This window comes from Giraffa tippelskirchi, chromosome 11 (assembly GCF_054371585.1).
Source record: "Giraffa tippelskirchi isolate mGirTip1 chromosome 11, T2T-mGirTip1v1.2.pri, whole genome shotgun sequence".
Lineage (NCBI taxonomy): Eukaryota > Metazoa > Chordata > Mammalia > Artiodactyla > Giraffidae > Giraffa > Giraffa tippelskirchi.
In genome coordinates this window covers 121,109,374-121,132,151 of record NC_137285.1, presented here as the reverse complement: position 1 = coordinate 121,132,151, position 22,778 = coordinate 121,109,374, and the positions used below count along the sequence as shown (strand labels likewise).

The 22,778-nt window shown below is 39.4% G+C and overlaps 2 protein-coding genes across 2 annotated transcripts; both read right to left on the bottom strand.

Annotated features, from left to right (window-relative positions):
* Positions 1–548: 548 nt before the first annotated feature.
* LOC145525268 (olfactory receptor 51I2-like) lies at positions 549–2,815 on the bottom strand. The gene has a single exon (XM_081538071.1). The coding sequence runs from the start codon at positions 1,488–1,490 to the stop codon at positions 549–551; it is 942 nt and encodes a 313-aa protein (XP_081394197.1). The 5' UTR covers positions 1,491–2,815.
* A 9,621-nt stretch (positions 2,816–12,436) lies between these two features.
* On the bottom strand, positions 12,437–16,594 carry LOC145525680 (olfactory receptor 51I2-like). Its single transcript, XM_081539206.1, has one exon. The coding sequence runs from the start codon at positions 14,448–14,450 to the stop codon at positions 13,506–13,508; it is 945 nt and encodes a 314-aa protein (XP_081395332.1). The 5' UTR covers positions 14,451–16,594; the 3' UTR covers positions 12,437–13,505.
* Positions 16,595–22,778: the final 6,184 nt, after the last annotated feature.

The window sequence follows — 22,778 nt, the reverse complement described above, 5'->3', positions numbered from 1 at the left end:
ATATTGCAGTGTCACTGTGACAATCATATATGTTCCATTTTATCAGTTTCATGAATACTCTTACTTATTTCAGAAGTGTAAAGTTGGTCGCAGTTATTGTGTATCTTTAATTTTTAAAGCTAAAAGATGCTCAAAACTATTATTCCTATAAAAAGCATTGGATGATACTTATGATCTTGAGTAAAATAACCCCCAGTTATAATGTTTCATATGAATGCATTAGTCTTTGTGTTTTTGAGATTTACTTAAAAATTTAGTTGATATTAGTATACTTGGATAAAGAGAAGTGTCCAGTTTAAAACCCTCTTCCTTACTGAGTGTGAGAGAAGTCATTTTGGCAACCTGTAATTTGGTTAATTACAAAGTAGCTTGATGTTTTAAGTTATGAGTTATAGCCAGACTATACCCTACAGCTAGTAACAGGTACCCAACCGAGGTCCATGTATAGAAAAAGACGACACAGTTCAATTGACTAGCCTGTAAACCCAAACATCAGCAATAACAACAAACTCTTAGGGTACCTGGGTTTTTAGAAGGTCTCTCTCTGATCAGTGCTTAGATTTCAGTATCTTACGTAGCCTCTTACCAATCTCCTTAGTCTTAATGGAATAGATAATTGGATTGAGCATTGGAGGCACAAAGAGATATACCAGGGACATGTACTTACGCACATACTCAGGGGCATGCTTCCCAAATCGATGAACCATGGACACACTAACCATCGGCACATAGAAAATGAGCACAGCACAGATGTGTGACACACATGTGTTGAGTGTCTTAAGTCTCTCTTCCTGGGAGGCAATGGCCAGCACAGAGTGTAATATGAGCACATAGGAAAGGAGGATGAGCACTGAGTCTACACCAAAGGCAGAGATGACAATGAACAAGCCATACATGCTGTTGATGGTGGTATCTCCACAGGGCAGGCGGATCAGGTCTGGGTGCAAGCAGTAGGAGTGGGTCAATATGTTGTCTTTACAGAAAGGCAACCTCTTCAGAAGGAAAGGCAGTGGGAAGACCATGCAGAAGCTGCGGATGATGATAGATATGCCCATGTGAGCCACACGGGTATCAGTGAGCACTGTAGAATAATGCAAGGGGTTACAGATGGCCACATAGCGGTCAAAACTCATGGCCAGCAAGATTCCAGACTCTGTCCAGGAGAAAAAGTGGATGAAGAACATCTGAATCAGGCAGGCATCAAAGGCAGTCTCTGGTGCGTGAAAGCACAAGGTAGCCAGTATAGTGGGCAACGTAGAAAAAGACACACCCAGGTCATTGACAGACAGCAGAGACAGGAAGTAGTACATTGGCTGGTGCAAGCTCTGCTCCTCCTTTATGATGAAGAGAATGAGGCTGTTGCCCAGAATGGAGACAGCATACAGCAGCAAGAGGAGGACAGCTAACCAATGCTCCAGTCCCTCCATCTCTGGGAAGCCTGTTAGGGTGAAGATGGTCACGCTCGAGATGTTAGTTTCAAAACTTCCCATGGGGTCCCTGAGTATCTTTTGGAGAAACACAATCAGAGTAAAGTGAGGTCAGACGATGGAAAGAATGGTCACTGTCCAGGATGGAAGGGAAAAGGCTACTTAGATTGCACACCAAAGATCGTGAAAAATTAGGAGGAAGCAAGCTAGGGATCATTGCTCACATCTCAGGCTTTCTGCCATCTGATCATTTCTACAGTTGGGTCATGGGCTCCAATTCCTTCCCCACAAAATCCTTTGAGTCTATTTTGAACACTATATCTTATTGTTCCTGTTTCTGTATTCTTTGCAGAAATATTAAAATCTTTCTCCAGTAGCAGAAAATGATTTAGCCCTTTCTCTGTACCAGTTCTAGCCACTACCTTCTTCAAGAAGTGAAGTACGGTATGCCCTCCCCAGGGCCTTATCTTAGTGCTCTCCACCTACTCATGAATCTCCATGTATGCAAGGATAACATTTTCCTCTATACTCTGAGCTGTGTCTTTTCTCCTGCCTATACTGGAGGATCTCACTCCAGCCCCCCATCCTATCTTTGTCACTTGAGCGCCCCTCTTATTCACCAAGGATCCAGAGTCTCATGCTCTTCCACTCCTGATTGCTCTGAGTTTTTCTATCTTGCATATTTATGTGTTTTCCTCTGTTTAAATTAAGGATTCTCAAACTGTGCATATGCTAGATTCACCCAAGGAGCTTTTAAAAAAACTCCTTTGTCTGGACCCCAATAATACCAATTCAGTCCAAATCTCTAGCAGTAGTAGTTGGATTCAAGAGTCAATACATTAAAAAAAAAAAAAAAAACTACCCAGGAAATTCCAATACAAAGTCAAGTTTGAGAATCAGAGGTTTAGATTATGTCCCATCCAAAACCAACTTCTTTCTTATTGAGGATCAGTTTCAGGATATACAGTCAAAGAAAATAAGTAACAACAACAAAAATCGCTTTATTGCCCCCACATGTTCTTCCAGTAATCACTCACTTCTCTGCTCTCTTTCACACTATGTTCAAAATTATTTTCTACTCATCATGTTCTTCTTACCTCTTCTCTGGATGTCAATCATCCCAAATTCATGTCTCTAGCTCAGATGTCTCTTCTAGCTATAGAGTCAAGCATCCAACTCCCTACTGGAGTTTCAACTGTAATGGCTCATCAGCACAACATAAATATATGCCAATTTGAGCTTTTGTTAATCACTGTACTTGGTCCTCTGCAATATTTTCCTCATAGAAAAGTCTATCAGCATTTATCCATGCACTGAGGCCAGAAAAACCTAGGAAGAATTTTTCACCCTCTCCCATTTCCAGATCTAATTAATCGATTACTACCTTTCCAAAATATACTTAACACTGACACTCCTGTCTCTCACTTCCAGCTAATCCACCATCCAGTCTATTGCACTCATCTCTCCCTCGACATTTTTAATCAGGATGTCCACAGGCCCTTTCTTGTTGATCACCCAGCTCAGTGTCATGATTCTCTCTAATCCATTTTTTACAAAGAAGCCAGATTATCTGTTGATAATATAAACAAAATGATGTTACACTTCTATGGAAAACTTCTCAGTGGCTTCCCTTCACTCTTAAAATAAGGATTAGAGTAAGAATTCAAACAGTCTTACCTAGGCATGAGGCAGCATATGAACTACCTGAGAACTTGTTACCTTCCTATTATTCTAACCATTCATTACTTCTCTACATATCATTGTATGTCCCTATTATGTATCCTCACACATACTTTTCTTCATAACTCTTATCACGCTTTAGAATTATAGTGAATTATTATGTATCTGTTTGGTCATTTGATGAATGTCTTTGTTCCCTAAAGAATTATAAGATCCTATAGTTGTCTCAATGTTTATCCAAGTTGCGGGGCATAGAATCCTGGATAAGGATTCAGATTACCAGTTCTAATTCTAACCAGTAAATATTGATTAAATAGATAAACTATCTTAGGAAGAATGTATTATGATCCAGTTTTGAAGTGTAACATAAATTTAGAAAAGTTAAATACCTCTCCTAATATCTAAAACAGCAAACTTTTAATCTCAGCTTTAGCACACATTAGCTATGGATTTAGTTTACTTAATTACACCTTACGTTTGTTTACAGCTGTAGTATGGAAAAAATACAGAGTAAAACACATAAAATTGATATTCAGCACTGTTGTAAAATAGAGGAAAACAACAGAATGGGAAAGATTAGAGATCTCTTCAAGAAAATTGGAGGGTGAGGGTGGGATGATATGGGAGAATGGCATGGAAGCGTGTAAATTATCATATGTGAAATGAATCACCAGTCCAGGTTCAATGCATGATACAGGGTGCTCGGGGCTGGTGCACCGGGATGACCCGGAGGGATGGGATGGGGAGGGAGGAGGAAGGGGGATTCTGGAAGGGGAAAACATGTACACCCATGGTGGATTCATGTCAATGTATGGCAAAACAAATACAATATTGTAAAGTTAGAAAATAAACTAATTTAAAAAAAAAAAAGAAAATTAGAGATACCAAGGGAATATTTAATGCAAAGATGGGCTCAATAAAGGACAGAAAGAGTATGGACCTAACAGAAGCAGAAGATATTAAGAAGAGATGGCAAGAATACACAGAAGAACTGTACAAAAAAGATCTTCATGATCCAGATAATCACGATGGTGTCATCACTCACCTAGAGCCAGACATCCTGGAATGTGAAGTCAAGTGGGCGTTAGAAAGCATCACTACGAACAAAGCTAGTGCAGGTGATAGAATTCCAGTTGAGCTCTTTCAAATCCTCAAAGATGATGCTATGAAAGTGCTGCACTCAATATGCCAGCAAATATGGAAAACTCAGCAGTGGCCACAGGACTGGAAAAGGTCAGTTTTCATTCCAATCCCGAAGAAAGGCAATGCCAAAGAATGCTCAAACTACCACACAATTGCACTCATCTCACACACTAGTAAAGTAATGCTCAAAATTCTCCAAGCCAGGCTTCAGCAATACGTGAACCGTGAACTTCCAGATAGTCAAGCTGGTTTTAGAAAAGGCAGAGGAACAAGAGATCAAATTGCCAACATCTAATGGATCACCAAAAAAGCAAGAGAGTTCCAGAAAAACATCTATTTCTGCTTTATTGACTATGCCAAAGCCTTTGACTGTGTGGATCACAATAAACTGTGGAAAATTCTTAAAGAGATGGGAATACCAGACCACCTGACCTGTCTCTTGAGAAACCTGTAAGCAGGTCAGGAAGCAACAGTTAGAACTGGACATGGAACAACAGACTGGTTCCTAATAGGAAAAGGAGTATGTCAAGGCTGTATATTGTCACCCTGCTTATTTAACTTATATGCAGAGTACATCATGAGAAATGCTGGGTTGGAGAAAGCATAAGCTGGAATCAAGATTTCCGGGAAAAATACCAATAACCTCAGATATGCAGATGACACCACCCTTATGGCAGAAAGTGAAGAGGAACTAAAAAAACCTCTTGATGAAAGTGAAAGAGGTGAGTGAAAAAGTTGGCTTAAAACTCAACATTCAGAAAACTAAGATCATGGCATCTGGTCCCATCACTTCATGGCAAATAGATGGGGAAACAGTGGATACACTCTCAGACTTTATTATTTTGGGCTCCAAAATCACTGCAGATGGTCATTGTAGCCATAAATTAAAAGATGCTTACTCCTTAGAAGAAAAGTTATGACCAACCTAGATAGCATATTAAAAAGCAGAGACATTACTTTGTCAACAAGGGTCCGTCTAGTCAAGGCTACGGTTTTTCCAGTAGTCATGTATGGATGTGAGAGTTGGACTGTGAAGAAAGCTGAGCGCCGAAGAATTGCTACTTTAGAACTGTGGTGTTGGAGAAGACTCTGGAGAGTCCCTTGGACTACAAGGAGATCCAACCAGTCCATCCTAAAGGAGATTAGCTCCTGGGTGTTCATTGGAAGGACTGATGTTGAAGCTGAAACTCCAATACTTTGGCCACCACATGCGAAGATATGACTCATTGGAAAAGCCCTTGATGCTGGGAAGGATTGGGGGCAGGAGTATAAGGGGACAACAGAGGATGAGATGGCTGGATGGCATCACTGAATTGATGGACATGAGTTTGAGTGGACTCCGGGAGTTGGTGATTGACAGGGAGGCCTGGAGTGCTGTGATTCATGGGGTTGCAAAGAGTCGGACACAACTGAGTGACTGAACTGAACTGAAATGAATTGCACCTTACGTTTGTTTATAGCTGTAGTATAGAAAAAATGCAGAGTAAAACACATAAAATTGATATTCAGCACTGTTGTGCAAGATCTATACTGAATAAATGGCAACCAAGAAAGAGGGGATGAAGAGGGACCTCTGGAGCCGAGGTTCCCAGGTCCTCTTGCCATACTGCCTTACTCTTCCAGTTTCCCAAACAAAGGCTCTCTCCTTTTGTGTTGGCCATGGATCCACTTCCCAGTGAGAATACCAGAGTGTGAGTTAATAACACTGAAGCATTCACACTAAACAAAAGCTTTGGGATTTCAGGCATCAGGAGGTATTGTTGAGGATTATTGGCATAGGGCAGAATTGGAGTACAGAGAAAATCACTAAAATTAGTTCACAAACAAACTTTTCTTCAGATAAGTGTATTATAATCACTTTAGGATTTTGAAGCTATGAATGAGGTTCCTACAGACTTCTGTGAAGGAAGGGCTGAAGTCCCAACTTACCTCCTCAGGGCAGCTCTAGTGAGAAGAGGAGAGGTGAAGTGTCTCCTAAGGAGGAACTCTGAGGACTCCTCCGTACACGACCTCCCAGCCAACCTTCCTGCCCTGAGCAATGAAACTGCCTTCTCAGCATCCCCTGGGCCTGGTAAGTCCCGGGGCTCAGAGAGATGGCTGGAGCAGCAGGGAATATAAAAAGTCTTGACTGATGGCTCCTCTGTGCACTGGTGTTTCTCCCCCTTACTGACATCAAAAAAAAAAAAATTGAGTTATAACTCTGTTGTCCTTCATGAAAGAATCCATTCAGCTCGTCAAAAACAGTTAGACTGAATCTCGGACCCTTTGACTCTCACTGATTCCCAAGTTAGCGATCTTTCCACTAACTGTGTCACAACCCAAGTAGATTTCAAAAAACAATAAATATAGCCACCAAGAGCTTCAGTAATGATAGTCAGAAAACACAGTGACAATCCTGGTTTGTCTGGAACTGTACTGGGTTTAGCAATGAAGATCCTGCACTGGGGACAATCTCTCGGTAGCTGCAAACTCAAGACAGTTTGTCAGTCTGTCCAGACTTGAGTAAAAAACAACCACTTCCCTATCTAAGTGACTATCCTTAATCAATTTATCTAGTTTGCTCAAATTCCAAATTCCTCATTTGGAAACTTGGAACACAAATGTCTATAAATCCAGTTGACTGTGAAACTTCATATCACCATGGTAAATGATTATAAAACAAGAACTATTACGAGGACTTGCCAATTTTCCATTGGCCAGAAAAGAATTTGGGAAGATGGGATAGGCAATTAGCTCTGAGAGCTCTGAGTGTTGTGAAGGCAGGTTGATTCCCAGGATGCTAATTAAAAGATCTTAAAATTAAGAGCTTTTGGATCATCTTGTGTCACACCCAAACTGTCATAATAAAGAAATGAAGACTTTAATGGGCAAGAGGCCTGTTGCCATTCACTGTGAAATCGTTTATAAAGTCAGGACTTGAAAATAATTACCCAGATTTAGTCCCCAAAGTCTATCTCTATTGCCCATGCAATCTCAATTACCAGGACTGAGGAAAGGAGAAGAGAAATATTGATATTTCTTGAGCACCTGCACAGTTTTGGGGGCAATACTAGTTTTTTGTTTGCTTTAGATTAGCTCATTTAATCAACAGAGAAAACCTGAAGGATACCTGTTATTATGCTTAAATACTGGATTTTTTAGTAGACAGACTAAACAAACAGAATTAGAGCTGTGGAGGAATAACATGCTAAAAAGCTATGTATTTTATATTTAGATAATTTTTAAAACATCAAAGCATCATGTCTTCCTCACAAAAAACTGGAAATGTATTGGATTTTAGTACACTTATCTTAGGGTCTCATTTAAAAAAAATTAATGTATACAGAACACCAAAGTTCTTTAGGATTTAGTATCTCTAAAGGTCGTTGTTAGTGTCTGTCTGTAAAGTCTGTGTTTGTGTATGTATGTGTGACAGTGTGTGCAAATGTGTATATAAGAATGAAGAAAGAGCAGGAAAAGAAAATACTTCCAATTTTTTAGAAAGGAGAAAAACAGATCTTTTATAATTAATCAATAAATCAGTCACAAGAAATCAAAAAGAGACATAAAAAGATGATACCCTTATAAACAATAATGATTACCAGACATCTAAGATTTGATGAACTTGACCTAAATGAAAACATAGACTGTGAAAAATAGTTATCATTAACTGAACATCTACTATATGCTATAAGTTTACTAGAATCTTTGTATGCATTGCTTATTTATTATTAATATATAGTTAATATTTAATATTCACAGGATCCTTATCAGTTATAATATTTGTCTTCTTTTTACAAATGAGATTAGGGATTTTACAATACTTGCCAAAGCTGTAAAGTTATTGGAGTAGCCAAGATATCAATCTGGATGCAAAACCACAATTATAAACAAATATTCTCACACACAGTCATTCACACAAGCACAATCATCAACTGGAAGAAGAGATCAAAACAAAGGAAAAAGGGACATGAAGGACAGCATCAATCAAGCAGTTATAAGAAGACTAGACTGGCCTACTAAGTGCCAGGGGCTAAGAGGTTAAGATTGGGCATGTTGGAGAAGGATACTTGTCCATCTGAACTTAAAACAGGAAGCTTTATGATTGTGCCCTTGAATTTTATGGTTATGCTCCTTATTCTTTGCTCACCTCAAATGTAATTTTGATGACTCTCACCAGGTAGGATATGCTAGTCAAGTTAAGAAGATAATTTCTGCCTGTGTAGTAATTCTATTTCTCATTGTTAATTGATAACATTATGAATCTATGTCATTGCCTTGGTTAGTGTGAGTTCATCCCTAAGAGAGAGAACCACACCAAAGGGAGTCTGAGACATAAGAGTGAAGAGGATGAGCCTTCTCTCTGCTCTCACGGTGTTTAGGGCAATAGACTAAACAAATAATTTCATCTGTTAATCATCTTCAGAAAAAAAGTTTAGAGTGCTATGAAGAGGAATCATTAAAAAGGTTAGAAGAGAGCTCAATACATGTGTTGGACTTACGAACTTTACTTGAAGAAATATGATGTTCTTTCAGTTCTACCTCCTAAATAACTATTTAATTGACTTATTTCCATTCCCACTCTCTAGTCAGCATATCAACGTGTCAATCCTAGATAATTACAAGAGTCTTAACTTATTCCGCTACATTATTCAGCCCTCTTCCAATTCATTTTCTAAATTGCAGTAATATATTTAAGGAAAATTTCATCACGTTACCATCAAGTCCAACCTTTAAATGACCCTGTGTGATATGATAAATACCTTCCTTCCAAACTTTACTTTGAGCCATTTTTCTTATGTTCTTTCTGTTACAACTAAAGTGATCTTCCAGTTTCTTGCACGTGCAAAGCTACTCCTTCCATGTGGCCTTCACAAGTGCTCTTTCCAAACTCTTAGAAGCTTTTTCCTACTCACCTTCCATTCATTTGACTGGATCCCTATCACCATCTCCTAGCTTGAATTGTCCTGTGGAAGATCCTCCTAGCCTCCTAACCTAATAAAGGTTATATTACATTCTCTGTTGATCTTTTCTAGTACCTTGCAGGGTTGTGATTAATTGATTTAAAATAAGCAGTGAGTTATTTATTACATGCTTCTTTCTACATTAATATGTATGTTCCATGAAAGATGTCTCTGCCTTCTTATTTTGTAATATATTCAAAACGCCCAGTACAATGTTGTTATTGTTGTTTAGTCGCTAAATCATTTCCAACTCTTTTGCGACACCATGGACTGTAGCCTGTCAGGCTCCTCTGTCCATGGAATTTCCCAGGCAAGAATACTGGAGTGGGTTGCCATTTCCTTCTCCAGAGAGTCTTCCCAACCCAGGAATCAAATAGGAGTCTTCTGCATTGGCAGGGAGATTCTTTACTACTGTGCCACCTGGAAGCCTAATGATTAGCAAATAGTAACCTAATGTCTTTACCATAATTACACTATCAGCATAATACCATCAGTTATCGTTCCATGTTTCTGCAAAATGGATTACCATGCTATTTAGTGAAACACCTGTTCAAGAACATTTGACATACACATATCTATTTAACTCTGCTTTTTGGTCAATTTACCTAGTTACCTAACAGTCCCAAAGTGCTGTCCTAGAGAATGCACCAAACTTGAGTCACTACTTCATTTCTCTTTTAAACAAAACTGTTTCCAGTCTAAACCCTCTTTTCATTCCTGAGTAGAATCTTTGTTAAGTATCTGATTCACTTTCTACATTAACTTAAACCAACATGCACTAGAGAAACCTGAAGGCTGTGTTAGATGCCCCTTTTCTGGGCTACTACAAACAGTAATCATGGCATCTTATGCCCCTGTGTGTGTGTTAGTCGCTCAGTCATGTCTGGCTCTTCACAACCCCATAGACTGTAGCCCGCGAGGCTCCTCTGTCCATGGAATTCTCCAGGCAAGAATACTGGAGTGGGTTGCCATTCCCCTCTCCAAGGGATCTTCCCAACCCAGGGATCAAACTCCGGTCTCCTAAATTTCAGGCAGATTCTTTACCATCTGAGTTATTCTCACTCAGTGCTAACATTTGTGTTTACTTACTGAGCATTTTATGTGATGGTCAACTTTAATTCAGCTAAATCTCACCACAGCCTTATCAAACAGATATTACTATTATCTATATATTCCACATAAGGAAACTGAAGCACAGTGAATTAAATAACTTTTTCAAAGTCACAAAAAAAAAATGAGTGGCAGAGCTAACATTTAAATCTAGGTGCTCTGAACCATTAAGCTGTAAGGCCCCACTGTGAGTTTACAAGGTAAGTGCCACTCTGCTTTATTCTTCACAGATTCCTTCTATGCCTAATATGAGGTCTGGCACATAATGGGTGCTCAGTAAACAGCCACTGAATGATCATATGAGGCTTCTTTGTCATTTGATATCTTGCAGATCTCCAGCCCAAGCTAAGACTATAGGTGTTGAATATGTTTAACCATAGAAGGCAATACACATAAAGGACAAGAACTGCAACATTTTTCAAAGCAGCATCGCTGATTCAAAATCATACTAACTTGGACTCAGGAGTCAGATTACCTGCACTCACCTCCTGCCTCTCCACTGGCTAGTTTTGTGATCCTAAATGATTAATCTATTCTATGCATCTCAGTGTCTGTACCTTTAAAACTAGAATAATAATTTTATCTGTATCGTAGTCTTGCTGATAGGTCTTAATGATTGCTTTAATAATAAAATACATACTAAAATAAACTTTGAACCTTGACTGTCATGTAATAAGCTACAAAGAAATGTTATCCTTAGTATTACTTTACAGCTGGTAAAATAAGTATCAGCGATTTTCAGTGACTGGTGTAGTTAGTCCAGTTGAATAAAGAGATCCTGTGCAGTTAGTCCTGACAATTAGGTCTGTGAAAAATAAATATTCTGTCATTTTGCTTTAGACTACTTATGCTATATTAGCCTTTGACTGCAGAGTGAACATTCTGGATAGCACAGACTTCTAAATTGGGATAAAGAGAGCAAAAGTGTGATGTGCTTCCAATATGCACCAGGGGAGTTAAGTCTCTTAGGGCCTAGAATCAGGCCCCCATGGATAGTATCATGTGCCTGCCACAGCCCATAGTCACATCTAGAAGGGAATAACTCCCAGGAAAAGTACTTCTTATCCCTTGAGAGGAGCAGAGAGGAACACTTGGAAAGCACCTCGGTAGAGCAGAGGCATCAACACTCAGGTTTCTCTCTTATGAGGCTCACTTTTTCCAGCTCTCATTATTGCTATTTGCCTCTCTGTCTCTCCCCTCTCTCTCAATCACTCTCATTTTACTAAAACGTAATGTGTACATTTTATAGAAAAGTAGAAAACACAGATAAATAATAAATCTTCTCAATTCTCACTAGCCAGAAACAACTACTAATACATTTTTGTCAAGTGAAAGTCGCTCAGTTGTGTCCAACTCTTTGAGACCCCATGGACTGTAGCGTACCAGGCTCCTCTGTCCATGGAATTCTCCAGACCAGAATACTGGAGTGGGTAGCTGTTCCCTTCTCCAGGGGGTCTTCCCAACCCAGGGATCGAAGCCAGGTCTCCTGCATTGCAGGCAGATTCTATACCATATAAGCCACCAGGAAAGCCCAAGAATACTGGAATGGGTAGCCTATGCCTTCTCCATGGGATCTTCCTGACCCAGGAATCTAACCAGGAGCTACCAGGGAAGCCCAAATTTTTGTTACTTCCTCAAAATACTTTTTGTATGCAAATATATGAATGTTTAACAATAATATTATATATTATGGTTTTACCCAGAGTATACTTCACAGTATCTTTTAAATAGGGGGCTTCTTAGATGGCTCAGTGGTAACGAATCTGTTTGCTAATGCAGGAGACATGGGAGATGCAGGCTCAATCACTAGGTCAAGAAGATTCTATGGAGGAGGAAATGGGAACCCACTCCAGTATTCTTGCCTGGAGAATCCCATGAACAGAGGAGCCTGGCAGGCTATGCAGTCCATGGGGTCACAAAGAGTTGGACACGACTGAGCACACGCTCCACAACCAAGCTATAAACAATTTTTGTAAAAAGTTTTATTTGAAATACTATTTTATAGTGGTTCCTACATTCTTCTAAGCTATCTTATCCTAGAAATCTATTGTTGCAGCCATGTATCTTTTGACTAGCATAGTTTTTTTTTGTTTTTTTCTTCATATTTTAACATTTGGGAGGTTTACTCTATGCCTGTCCATTTTTTTTCTTTTTTTAAAGTAATTTTGAAGGAGAGTAATCTCAATTGTACAAGGATTCTAAATTAATTATTAAATCATGTTGTTGCATTCCTCAGACTATTCAGAATTAAGTTAAGTGAACTGGGGGAAAAAACAGCGTATTCAATATTTGTTTAATCTTTCCACCAGGCGTGTGTTTTTTGTGTCCATTCATTCAAGCTTACTTCTAAGTAAGTATTTGGTAAGGGGTTTATCCCCAAAACAGGTAAGGAGCTGCTCCAGTAGCTAAAAACAAAGACAGAATCATGTCTGATAATCTCATTTTACTATGTGCTAAGGAGTTAAATGGAAGTTTCTCCAGAGAGGCTATACAAATGGCCAACAAGTACATGAAAAAGAAATGATCAATGTCATTAATCATCAGGAAAATCCATATTGAAACCACCATGAGATATCACCACAAATCTGTCAAGATGGCTATTAAATAATAATAAAAATAACAAGAACCACAGTAGACAGCAAATGTTGGTAAGGATGTCAGTCAGTTTCACACAGTTTTTTGGAATATAAAATAGTGCAATTGCGATGGAAAGCAGTGGAGTTCCTACAAAATGAAAATTTTGTAGAAATTTTGCAAAATTAAAAAAAAAATTCTACAAAATTAAAAGCAGGACTACTTTTCATATAGTCTTGTGGAAAAGAATTATTTGACCATTGTGACAGTGTTCCCAAGGTAGTAAGTAATTTTTTTCTATGATAATTCAATTCAAAAATGGATAAAAGAAACACATGTAACAAAATGAGGGACTGATTTTAAGGAGACACATTTGTGGATTAAAAAAAAAAAGTTGAGCTTTTTTTTTTTTTTGGCAAACTACAGCTCAGTGTAACTTGCCAAAACCTGTTGTCTTCGGTCTTAACTAGTGGCAGGCTGTCATCAAATATCTGGTGGAAGAAATCCTAAGAGTAGATTCCTGCCCAAAAGAAAGTTTAAAAAGTTGTCAAAGCATGTCTTGAAAACCCCAATTTGTAGAGTAATACTAAATATCCAGTGACTTTTTTCCTTTCTTTGTGCCTCTGGCTTAAAACTTGGTTCCCACTAGCATTCTGCCAAGCCTGCATCTAATCTGTTTAGTTTTGACTGAATAAATGACAGGGTTGAGCATGGGAGGCACAAAGAGATAAATGAGGGACATGACTGTGTGCACAAATCGGGGGGCATGCCTCCCATAGCGGGCAGTTATGGACACACCAATCTTGGGCACGTAGAAAATGAGCACAGCACACAGATGTGACGCACACGTGTTGAGTGTCTTTAACCGTTCCTCCCAAGATGCAATGGCAAGTACAGAGCGAAGAATGAGTACATACGAGAAGAGAATGAGTGCAGAGTCCAGGCCAAAGGTAGACATGACAATGATGAGACCGAAAATATTGTTGATGGTGATGTCACCACAGGGAAGGTGGATGAGGTCTGGATGAAGGCAGTAGGCATGGAACAGTATATTGGCCTTGCCGAAGGACAACCTTTTCAGAAGGAGAGGCAGTGGAAAAATCATACAGAAGCTGCGGATGATGGCCCACATGCCCATGCATACAACACGGGAATCTGGGAGCATGGTGGTGTAGCACAGAGGGTTACAGATGGCCACATAGCGGTCAAAACTCATAACCAGAAAGACCCCAGACTCCATGAAAGAGAAGAAGTGGATAAAGAACATTTGAGCCATGCAGGAATCAAAGCTGATCTTCCTTAAGTGGAAGCAGAATGTGGCTAGCACAGTGGGCAGTGTGGAGAAAGACACACCTAGATCATTAACTGAGAGCAGGGACAGGAAGTAGTACATAGGCTGATGCAAACTCTGCTCCTCCTTGACAACAAAGAGGATAAGGGCATTGCCCACAATGGAGACAATGTAGAGGGTACCGAGGAGCAAGAACATCCAGTGTTGGGAGTCCTCCAGCCCTGGGATCCCTGTCAGGGTGAAAGTTGGCAACTCTGAGCTGTTTTTGAGGATACCTCCCATGCTGGGAGGACTTGTACTATAGGACTTGTACTGTAGGACCACCACCTGTAGAGAAGACAGATGTACAGTTTATTCATGACCTATTTTAAGGCTCTCTTATGCCATCCAGACCCTTACTTTATAGCTTAATCAATTTTGTTTCCCACATCACTCCTTGCCCCTCATGCTTCCCATGGTTTCTGGAATTGTCTAAGTGTTTTCAGGTTATCCAGCTGACTCAACAGGTTACATTACCTTCCTCTGTACCTGTGTCTATCTCCACCATGCTCTTCCTCACATTCAAAGCTATGAACTTGTTATGAATCTACAGGCATCACTTCGTTCAAGACCTAAGACATCATTCTCCTGGTGACTACTTCCTGACTGTTCTGAACATTCCAATTACTTATCAAGCTATAAACTTTTCCTCTTTCCACTCTCTCACTCTACTGACTCTACTGATAAGTAACATCTGCTCATTATCATGACTCTCCAGCTTTCTTACTTCTACACAGTCTCCCAGTTCTTTCTTGCATTTATCCAGACAAAAGATAGATGGACAGGAAGATATAAGTTCACAGAGACAATCTTCCAGACATACATCAAAATGCACTGCAGCTGCCGCTCCTAAGTCTCTTCAGTTGTGTCCAACTCTGTGCGACCCCATAGATGGCAGCCCACCAGGCTTCCCTGTGCCTGGGATTCTCCAGGCAAGAACACTGGAGTGGGTTGCCATTTCCTTCTCCAATGTATAAAAGTGAAAATGAAAGTGAAGTCGCTCAGTCATGTCCGACTCTTAGCGACCCCATGGACTGCAGCCTACCAGGCTCCTCCGTCCATGGAATTTTCCAGGCAAGAGTACTGGAGTGGGGTGTCATTGCCTTCTCCTCAAAGTGCACTAGGACCCCCTTATATCCACTCATCTATTCATTCTTCAACCTACCTTATGGCATTAATTTTCATCATGAATAACTTAATATACTAAGGTATTTTCTTAATAACTTCCTTCAGATCTAAATAGAACCTGAAAGCCACATGACTAATAATCAATTCTCTTATCCATGGCTATACAGATAATTGGCTCTTATCTGTGTTTTCCACCTCTTTGAATAATACTATTATCATGACTGACTTTGAGATGTAAAATTCAAAGATCACATTGCCATGTTCTTTCTTTTTTTGTTGTTATTGTTGTTGTTCAGTCACTAAGTCGCGTCCCACTCTTTGAGACCCAATGGAATGCAGCATGCCAGACTCCCCTGTTCTTCACCATCTCTTGGAGTTTGCTGAAATTCATGTCTATTGAGTTGGTGATGTCATCCAACCACCTTAGCCTCTGTCGCCCTCTTCTCCTTTTGCCTTCAATCTTTCTCAGCATCAGGTTCTTTTCCAGTGAGTTGGCTCTTCACGTTAAGTGGCCAAAGTATTGGAGATTCAGCTTCAGCATCAGTCCTTCCAATGAATATTCAGGACTGATTTCCTTTATGATGGACTGGTTTGATTTCCTTGCTGTCCAAGGGACTCTCAACAGTCTTCTCCACAATCTGAAAGCATCAGTTCTTCAGCACTCAGCCTTCTTTATGGTCCATCTCTCACATCCATACACGACTACTGGAAAAATCATAGCTTTGACTGACAGACCTTTGTTGGCAATCTAATGTCTCTGCTTTTTAATACCTTGTCTAGGTTTGTCATAGCTTTCCTTCCAAGGAGCAAGCATCTTTTAATTTCATGGCTGCAGTCACCATTCACAGTGATTTTGGAGCCCCCCAAAATAAGGTCTGTCACTGTTTTCACTTTTCCCCATCTATTTGCCATGAAGTGATGGGATCAGATGCCACGATCTTTGTTTTTTAATGTTTAGTTTTAAACCAGCTTTTCATTGTCCTCTTTCACCCTTATCAAGAGGCTCTTTAGTTCCTTCAGCTACTATATTAAATGGGACAAGATAAAGAAAACAAAGACCCAACTGTCTCTGCCAGCACTTTTGCCCACTTGTTTCTACTTACAGTCTCACACTTCAGATCCAAGAAATCATATTTTTATACCATAACAATCTTATTCTAGTGAATCCCATGGCTCTATTTCCTTCTGTATTCTGGTTAGGATAGTATTTCCAGAGGGCAGATCTGAAAATGGCACTTTTTTGATTAGAAACCTTGAATGCCCCCTCATTATCAAACAGTTCAATCCAACTAGAAATAAAGGTCCTCTGTGGTCAGTACTAAATCAATATTTCTGTTCTCGGTTCTCACGATTTGCCTTACTTGTACCTCAAATACCCAGATTGGTCTATTTGCTGTTATTCAAACATTAACTACAGCTCCTCAACTCCCAGAGTTTCCCAGAATGTGTCAACATGCCCATTCAATCCATCTTCCAGGTCCCAGGATCAACAATGCCCTCCTCCTCCATGAAAATCTGACTGGTCACTGCAGTGGAGGTAACTGCTCTCCTCACCACTCTCATAAGCGGTAGATTTGCATCTCCTTTTGTGCCTGTTTCTCTGCCTGTTCTGCATTAGAGCTTCCTGTTATGAAGTTACGATAGTTCCTGTTGAATTACGAAATTTATCTCCCCTCTGACTCACCTGTTCCAAGAGACCAACACTGACACTTATTCATTGTCTCAGTCCCTGCTGTGCCCATTGCAAGCCCCAAAACAGGAGATGCACTCAGTAAGTCACTGACCAACAGGAATTTGATTCTCTTTGTTTGTAAATTGGAGGAGCTAAGGAACTTTGCTAATGGGGTAGTGAAGATCCAAAAGTCAACTGTTGTGAAAACCCTTAGGACAAATACTTTGCAACTCTGAGTTCTAAACTTGCTCTAAATCTGCTCCTCCTGCCTTTATTTTGCTTTTGTTCCTCCACCTGCATTAGGACTCCTCTATCCTTTTTTCTCAGGATGCATTCTTTTTCCTCCATTCCACATTCATAAAATCTTTTTGCTTTTCCTATCTGCAAGCTCTTCCTAAACATTTTTGTTTGCCCCTGTATGCAATATGCAGACACTCTTACGGGTTTTTTTTTTTTTTTTTTTAGCACTACTTAGGGTCTTGCCAAGGTGTCTTCCAAAGCAATCAATGTCTTTTTATAACCCTCCGCCCATACTCATTTATTCTGAGAAAAGAGCGGGGGAGTAAAGGGATGCTTATTCATATAAAGACATCTACATCCAAACTACAGCCTAATAAGGGAGAATCCCCGCAGAGAAAGGAATATATGAAGTGGAAAGCATGGCAAGATTTCAGAGAACGGGAGTAACAAAGAGGAAATAGAGAACCATAAAGTGATTCTTTAAAGTGAAAATGTGCAGAAAAAAACATTTAAAAACCTGACTCCTCTAGGGACAAACTTTCTGTCTTCATATTGTCATATTATGACACTCAGAATTTCTAATGTCTCCCAGCTAAATGCATTTGGGAGTAGGCTCCTCACAGTGGGATCCTGGTTGACACCTCTTGCTAGCTATTCCCATGGTTGTTTCAGACCTGTCTGCAAAGGCCAAGGCAGCACAACTGTAACTGAGCGGGGCCCCATGGAGCCTTCCTAGGGCAGACTCCTCCCCCATGTCGTTTGCCTGCCTCTTTTTTGTACAAAAGCTGTAGAGTCCCAGGACTCCCCTGAGTCACAAAAAATTCGGCTCAAGAATTAATAATTGAAAGGATGTGAGCCTGCAGTGACAAAAGAAGTAGTTGGGCCAGGAGACTTGGTAACAATTCAATCAGTCGTATGGCAGTTACAGAATCTTTAGTTCCTCCCTGAAATACATAGATGATTGTATCTGATGCACATTTCCTGAGTGCTTAAACAGATGCTAAACCCCCCACCAAATGGAAGTTAACTACTGGATAACCATAAGCACGTAGCCCCCGGTCTGGCTGGAGACCAAAGATTGATAATGTTAACCCTGTGACACCGTCTTATTCCTCACTATCAACCAATCAGAGAATTGTGCACAAGCTGATCACAGACCCTGCAATCCTCCTTCCTCACCTTGCCCTTACACATGCTTTGCTGAAACCCACTGGGGAGTTCTGGGTTTTGAGCAGTAGCTGCCCCAGACCCCTGCCTGGCACCTTCCTCCAACAATAAATGCTGCCCTTTCCTTTACCACCAGCCAGTGTCAGGAGGTGTCAGTGGACTGGCTTTACTGCCTGTAGGCAAGTGGGCTTAAGTTTACCTTCAGTAATACCTTCTCTCCTCCCAGCTGAGCAGGGCTTACCTGCCCCTACTCCAGGTCCTCATGACCACTTAGATCTTCTCCAGGATGGGTTCCAAGGACTCTGAAAGGTGAAGAGTATGAGTGTCAAGAATATAACTAATTCCTCCTGATCTTCAGCTCTGAGGTTTCTTTTCTCCATGCCAAGTCCCCCTTCTCTTCTTAAGGAATTTTCAAAAGCCAGAATGTTGAGTTGGTTAGAATTGTAAGTGATAGAAACACAATAATCATCAATAATACTCTGTGTTTATAATTTTCCTTGGACTCCATCAAGAAGTTCTTAAGCCTTGTCATTTTCAATCTTAATAACAAAATTTGGAGAAAAATGTTATCTTCCCATTTTACTGGTGAGAGAAATTAATTGCCCAGGAGGTCAAATTAGGTTCAAAGTTATAATACCACTGAGTAGCAGAACTGCTGGAGAAGGAAATGTCAACCTGCTCCAGTATTCTTGCCTGGAGAATCTCACGGACTGAGGAGCCTGGGGAACCACAGTACATGGAGTCGCAAAGAGTCAGACACGACTGAAGTGACTGAGCACGGGCAGAAGTGCATTCAAACGTAGATCACTCATTTAATCACTTAACATTTTCAGGAAGCCTAATCAGAATTTTTATCCAGTAAAGACCCAGGAACATGTATCATCCACCTGTTAATCATTACCATCTTTACCTTTTTTCCTACTTAATTTATTGTTTTTCTGCTTGTGCCTCTCTTTGCAACATCCCTCAAAAATAGAGGAAACTAAAAAGGAAAAGAATAAAAGAAGCTAAATCAATCCTTCTCATTCTCATTTCTGGCTTTCCCACAAGGCTACCAGCTAAGATCTGGGATACAAACCTGGCCCCTTCCTCTGTACCCTCCACCCAGATCCAGGGCTTGCCTTGTCTGTAGTCTCACATATGTAAATGGATCCTAGGCAGTTGAACTTTCAAGTTTCAATGATTACACAATTCTATGATTTTTTTTAATTTATTATTAATATATAATTTATATACCATAAAAGTTGTGAATTCACTGTTTTTTAGCATATTTGCAAAGTTTGCAGAACATTTTTATCACTCTAAAATGAAATCCCATTACCATTAGCAGTCACTCCTCATTCTCCTTTACCCCAGACCCTGGCAATAACTAATTTACTTTCAGTTTTTGTAGACCTGTCTATTCTGAAAATTTTATTGAAATGTAAATCATTTATTTATTAGAAATAATTCTTTAAATATTTGTACACAAACTTTTATGTGAAAATAGGTTTTTAGTTCTTTAGAGTATTTATTAATACCTAGCAATAAAAGTGCTGAGTCACTAGTAACTCTATGTATAACTGTTTGAAAAAAAGCCTAACTGTTGTCCAAAGTGGCTTCATCAAAATTTATATTCCCACCTGCGAAGTATGAAGAATCCATTTTCTCCATATGTTTCTAGCATTTGTTATTGTCTGATTTTGTTTTTTATTTTATTTTTGTTTATAACCATTTTAATGTGTGGAGTGATATCTCATAGTGGTTTTGATTTGCATTTCCCTAATGACTAATGAAGCTGAACATCTCTTTTGTGCTTATTCACTATTTGTCTATCTCGCTTTGCAGAAATGTATGTTCAAATCATTTGCCTATTTTTAATAGATTTGTCTTTTTGTTGTTGAGTTATAAGAGCTCTTCATATATTTTGGATACTAAATTCTTTTTTTATTAATCAATTTATTTTAATTGGAGACTAATTACTTTACAATATTGTAGTGTTTTTTGCCATCCATTGACATGAATCAGCTATGGTACTTATCAGATATACGATTTGTAAAACTTCTCTCCTATTCTGTGGTTTGTCTTTTTCACTTTCTTGACACTGACTTAGAAATACTAAAAGTATATTTTTTATAAAGTCCAATTTATCTATTTCTTTTTCCTTTAGTCACTTGTGCTTTTGGTGTTTCATAAAACCACCGTCTAATACAGGCACACAAAGACTTACACTTAAGGTTTTTTCTAAAGATGTTGTAGATTTGTCTTACATTTAGATGTTTGATTCATTTTGAGTTAAGTTTGAGAGAGGAGCCCAATTTCAGTCTTTTGCATATGGGTATCCAATTATCCCTGCTGCTTCCAAATCCCTAGAGCAATCCCCTTGGGTTTTCATACCTGAGAGCCACAGAGAATTAATAAATAACTGCGCTTACCAAGCCTGTTGACGTGAGGAGGCTGGAACCCCAAGCTAAGATGAAGACACTCACTGAGGACAGATAAGACTTAAAACTGAGAAGAGATCAGACTTCAGATGACACACTCAGATCCCATCATCCTCTAAATCACACTTGCACACACGCATGGAATCACAACTTTCACATCTCAAAAAAAAAAAATTACATTTGGGAACATAGTACCTGCACACACCTCCACACACCCTCCCACAGAACCTCACACTCATATATGACACGCATTACAGAGTTCAACCTCAGTGCACTTCACTTGTGAATGCATGCCAATCACACAGGTATGTTTTTGAACTGAAAATACTATGTTCTGAGGAAGAACTCCAAGTTCAGTGGTTGAAGTTTATACCTTAGAAGGAGACCTCAAACACACAGCCATCGTAGTGACCCAGAAACAAGGCTGAGTGGGAAAAGTTGGAGACGATTCCCTCATTCCACACAGAGCGGTGCTCTGGCACAATGTCTTTTTTCTATGACTTTCCCTGGAAAGCAATCCTGATTATACCTAATCTCTCTGGTCCTCCTATCTATAGATGATCACAGAGTAGCAGCTGCCTTAAAATAACCTTTTGAAATCTTTCTCTGTGGGCAAGAATAGACTGGGTAAAGAGAGGAAGAGAAGAGACTCTAGCTCCCTTGTGTGGTACCCAAGCTTCTTTCCTTTAGTGGCTGGGGCCATCTGTGAAAATCTCAAAGCAGATAAGAGGGGCTTTCCACATTTATGTGACTCTTTGGAGTCCAGATAATGAACAATGGTATCATAGCAATGCAAATAATGACACTGGAGTGCCTTGAAAGAAAAAGATACAAAGTATCGGCCATATAAATGGGCAGTTAAGTGAGGGAAAAACATCAAACTTTGAATCAGGAGACCTAAGAATTAATTTCAGTTCTAACAGTAAAATATATTATGATCTGAATTACATCAGTTCATTTCTCTGAACCTGGATTTCATTTTGCTAAGACAAAGATACAATTACTATATTCTGTATCACTCCTATATGTGGCTACAGGACCAAGAGCTTGTAAAAAATGAGGAACACATTGTTTTTGGTGTGCAAACTCAATAAGACTATATGCATTATCCTTCAATTAAAAGTAAATTTTAAAAAAAGACTATATGCTTTACTCTTTATAATCCATAAAAAAGTAATCCAGGTATTTCCATTTCTAATTTATAAGTACAAAAATTGAGTCTCAAAAAGGTTGTGGTACTTTTTAATGCTAAATAGTGAATAGGCAGAAAAGCTGAGACAAGGATTCCAGAATTGTTGCTTTTATAAATTGAGACTTCCCAGAGAAGGGAAGGGATTTTCTCAAGGTTAAGTAACACTCTTGAAACAAATTCATAATTAAAGCTCAGGATTCCAGGCCTTTTACAAAGGATGCTTTTAGGTGTACAGTGTTACTGAGGGAGGGTGTATATAATACCACCACTCTACAACAGTCATGTATTCACTCATCCAGGATGTCTACTGCTGGTGAATTCTAGGACACTCTACTCCCTCCCTCTATCTGCTTCTATCACCACTTGGCATTCTGATCTGGCTGTTACATGCAACCATTAACTGGTGGGACTATGAGACTTCAGGATGACTTTGCGTAGTTAGAAGTGCTGTCTTCCCAGATAGCATGTCAACTGCACCTCTTGCTGTCTTCCACTGAACTCACATATGTACTCAAAATAATGTAGATATTCAGTTATGGAATATTGAGTATATTCAGGCTGCCTAGTCTCTTTATAGGCGCTTCGGGTGAGACATAAAAATAAGTCATCTGGTGTGTATTTGGGCAGTTACCTTACAAACACAGAGTAAGTAAGCAAAATATTGTAGCATTAAGGCAACAAGTCAATACTATGTTGCTAAGAAGTTACTAGGATTAAGTCTTTTGGTGAATATTGATCAAACTTTCTAG